This window comes from Chiloscyllium punctatum, chromosome 4, assembly GCF_047496795.1.
Source record: "Chiloscyllium punctatum isolate Juve2018m chromosome 4, sChiPun1.3, whole genome shotgun sequence".
In the NCBI taxonomy this organism is placed as follows: Eukaryota; Metazoa; Chordata; class Chondrichthyes; order Orectolobiformes; family Hemiscylliidae; genus Chiloscyllium; species Chiloscyllium punctatum.
Window position 1 is genome coordinate 7,754,192 of NC_092742.1, and position 4,096 is coordinate 7,758,287.

At 51.2% G+C, this 4,096-nt stretch overlaps 1 protein-coding gene across 2 annotated transcripts in view; it reads left to right on the top strand.

Moving 5' to 3' along the window:
* The first annotated feature begins 991 nt into the window (after nt 1-991).
* The window catches only part of jag2b (jagged canonical Notch ligand 2b), a 231,095-nt gene continuing 227,990 nt past the window's right edge, over nt 992-4,096 (top strand). For both annotated transcript variants that reach the window (XM_072568028.1, XM_072568029.1), the window contains exons 1-2: nt 992-1,425; nt 1,633-1,932. In XM_072568028.1, the coding sequence (XP_072424129.1) occupies nt 1,357-1,425; nt 1,633-1,932 (369 nt within the window). In that variant the 5' untranslated portion in view covers nt 992-1,356. The remainder of the gene's footprint in view (nt 1,426-1,632; nt 1,933-4,096) is intronic.

Below are 4,096 nucleotides of genomic sequence, written 5' to 3' on the forward strand. Positions count from 1 at the left end.
CCCAAACACACTCCCTCAGAGAACCCCTCCCCCAGACACCCCCCTCAGAGACCCCCCAGACACACTCCCTCAGAGACCCCCCCGAGACACCCTCCCTCAGAGACCCCCAGACACACTCCCTCAGAGAACCCCTCCCGCCACCCCCCTCAGAGACCCCCAGACACACTCCCTCAGAGACCCCCCCGAGACACCCTCCCTCAGAGACCCCCAGACACACTCCCTCAGAGAACCCCTCCCGCCACCCCCCTCAGAGACCCCCAGACACACTCCCTCAGAGAACCCCTCCCCCCGACACACTTCCTCAGAGACCCCCAGACACCCCCCTCAGTGATTCCCTCAGAGACCCTCATCTCTCATTGTCCACCCGGACCCCCTACCTCAGGGACACCCTCCCCCCGACACCACCCTCAGAGACCCCCAGACACACTCCCTCAGAGACCTCCAGACACCCCCCATCTCCCATTGCCCACCCTGACCCTTCAGACACCCCCGTGTGAGAGATTCCCCCCAATCCCCTCTTTAAACCCACTTTAATTCCCCCTCAATCCCCTCTTTAAACCCACTTTAATGCCCCCCTCAATCCCCTCTTGAATTCCCCCTCAATCCCCTCTTTAAATCCCCTTTAATTCCCCCCCTCAATCCCCTCTTTAAACCCATTTTAATTTCCCCCAATCCCTTCTTTAAACCCACTTTAATTCCCCCATCCCCTCTTTAAACCCACTTTAATTCCCCCCTCAATCCCCTCTTTAAACCCACTTTAATTCCCCCCTCAATCCCCTCTTTAAACCCACTTTAATTCCCCCAATCCCTTCTTTAAACCCACTTTAATTCCCCCCTCAATCCCCTCTTTAAACCCACTTTAATTCCCCCAATCCCTTCTTTAAACCCACTTTAATTCCCCCCTCAATCCCCTCTTTAAACCCACTTTAATGCCCTAAAAGCAGCTGCCTCGCCCCCTCAGTCAAAGACTCCAATGATATTTCCCTCAGTCAGTGCAACAAGAGCTGTGCCCTCTCCCAGGAGCTGAAAGAGAGAGAGAGAGAGAGGGAGAGACTCAGTCAGTCCTATTGCTTCTGATATTCTGCACCCACCCATATCCCACCCCTTTCTCAGACACAGCCAGCACTTACACCAAGACAGCCCTACACACATACACACTCATTTTGCCTTTTACTATATCAAAAGAAACCCCATTATAGGTAAGGGGAAAAGGCAGGAAAAGTAGACCACACAAATATAACCTTAGTCCTTTGGAGTCGTTGCACTGCAAAAGGAAGGAAAAGAACAGCCAGTGTGAATCCTACAGTTGCTGGTGGAAGATTTATTGAAAAAGCGAGCAACAAGAAGAGCGAAGGCATGCTGGATTTTAAAGGGATCTATCACCTTATGGTTGTAGGTGCGGTGCTGTCAACTTTTTGCATTCAGGTATGCAATAAAATAATCCACATTAGGCATTGCATTTCTGATTTATATTTTCATTTTTTCTCTCTCTCTCTCTCTCTCTTCCAACCCCTTCCAGCTTCTCTCTCTCTCTCTCTCTCCGGGGTGTGCATCACTGTCTTTCTTCAATGTTTTGCTTCTCTTCTTCTCTTTGCATTTAGATTTATTTTCTGTTTGTGTTTTTATTTTCAGGCGTCTTTTGCAACGGGCTATTTCCAGATCAGGTTTAACTCGGTGCAGAACGTTAACGGCGAGTTGGAGAATGGGGATTGTTGTGACGGACCTCGGAATCCTCTGGATCGAAAATGCACTCGGGACCAGTGTGATACCTATTTTAGACTCTGCCTGAAGGAGTACCAAGCCCGCATTACCACCACAGGAGTCTGCACTTTCGGCAGTGGATCAACCCCTGTCCTGGGCAAAAACACCTTCTCCCTCCCGGATAAAAACACAGCAGGGAGCATTGTTATCCCCTTCCTATTTGCCTGGCCGGTAAGTGACTTTGTTCCACTCCAGCCGACCTTCTCATTTCTCTCCCCAATCCTGACCAGGCGATTTCTGGTTTTCTCTAAGGGACTTTTAAATGTTGCATTGGGCGAGAGAGATCCATTTCACGAATTGCTGATCGGGGGTGGGGGAAAAGAATTTAAACTGACCCCTCAAAAATAAAACGCACTCATTGGGGGTGAATAATCCCCCCTCTTATATTTCTTAAAAACAGGGAACTCCTTTCTCAATCCCAACAAAATAAAATACATTAAAAGCACCTACTTCAAACAATTACCCACCAACACAGCTGTCTCTCTCTCTCTCTCTCTGTCTGTCTGTGTCTGTGTCTCTCCCTCTCCCTCTCTCTCTCTGTGTCTGTGTGTGTGTCTCTCTCTCTCTCTCTCTGTCTGTCTGTCTGTCTGTAGGCTGAATTGCATGTTATTGATCCTAAAAAACCTTCCAGTAACCTTGCACTGCGGGGGGAGAGGAGCAGGGAATGCGGAATTAGCTCCCTCCCACCCAACGGGGATTTTAAAATTACAAGCTTACCCCCCTGGTGAATCAGCTCTGATCTCCAGCATCTGCAGTCCTCACTTTCTCCCCCTGGTGAATCACCAGGCTGACATTCTGCCCGTTTTTATTATAAGCGGCTGTGTTTTGATTTTCTCCCCCCCCCCCATGTGTTTCAGATTTTGTTTATAAATATCTAATATTCCTGTGTGATGTAAAGCCGGTCATCTTGCTACTTGTTGTTTGTTTTATTTTGGAAACGTTTCCCCCCCCCGACCCATCTTGTCATGGTCAGAGCCCCGAAAGGGGTGGCGATGATGGGTGACGGGGCAAAGTTCCTGGCAAAGACGCCCAAACTGCAGTTGCCTGGCGCCTTTATCAGGTGTTTCACAAAAAACCCGCCCTCAGGTTCACAGTAACTGGCTCGTGGAGCGTGTCCAGGCACTGATTTCACTCACTTCTCCCCCCAGCCCCCACCCCCACCCCCACTAAAGCATTAACACCCCCATCTAGTCCCAAACAGAACATTAACCCCCTCCCCAAACTATTCCATAACAGAGAACATTAACGCCATCCCAATCTATTCCTAACAGAGAACATTAGACAATAGGTGCAGGAGTAGACCATTCTGCCCTTCCAGTCTGCACCACCATTCAATATGATCATGGCTGATCATTCCTAATCAGTATCCTGTTCCTGCCTTATCTCCATAACCCTTGATTCCACTATCTTTGAGAGCTCTATCCAACTCTTTCTTAAATGAATCCAGAGACTGGGCCTCCACTGCCCTCTGGGGCAGAGCATTCCACACAGCCACCACTCTCTGGGTGAAGAAGTTTCTCCCCATCTCTGTCCTAAATGGTCCTAAATTAACCCCCTCCCCAATCTAGTCCCTAACAGCGAACATTAACCCCCCCCTCCCCAATCTAGTCCCTAACAGAGAACACTGTCCATGGGATGTGTTTTGCTGCCACGGGGTTTATTGGGTTGGGGTTGGGTGTTGGGACAGGGGTGGTGGGAAAGTTACATTTGTGTTTGTGGGGTTGGAAGCCAGTTACTTGGAGAGGGAGTCCGTGTTATTTCAGTGACGCAGACTTTGAGGAATATTACGGGGATGGGGACGTGGAGGGACAGTGTCTAAATCTTGGCGAGGTGTGGGGGGGGTGTGGGTGGGTGGGGAAGTGATGGTTATTGTGGGGGGTGGGCCAGTCCCCGGACGTGGGAGCTGATGTTTATGGGGAGTGGGACATCACTATTGATGATTTGGGTTGGGGGTCAATCCTGAATTAGTGGGGGGAGTGGGTGCAGATGGGATTTTGGGGTGGGGGGGGAATGGTGTGCTGACAAAACTCAGGATGGTGCATCGAGGTGTGTGTAAGTGAGTGGGGTGGGGGATGTGTAAGTGAGTGGGGTGGGGGATGTGTAAGTGAGTGGGGTGGGGGGGTGAGTAAGTGAGTGGGGTGGGGGGCTGAGTGGGTGGGGGTGGGGGAGTGAGTGAGTGGGTGGGGTGGGGGGTGTGAGTGAGTGGGTGGGGTGGGGGGGGTGAGTGAGTGAGTGGGGTGGGGGGGGTGAGTGAGTGAGTGGGGTGGGGGGGTGAGTGAGTGAGTGGGGTGGGGGGGGGTGAGTGAGTGAGTGGGGTGGGGGGGGTGAGTGAGTG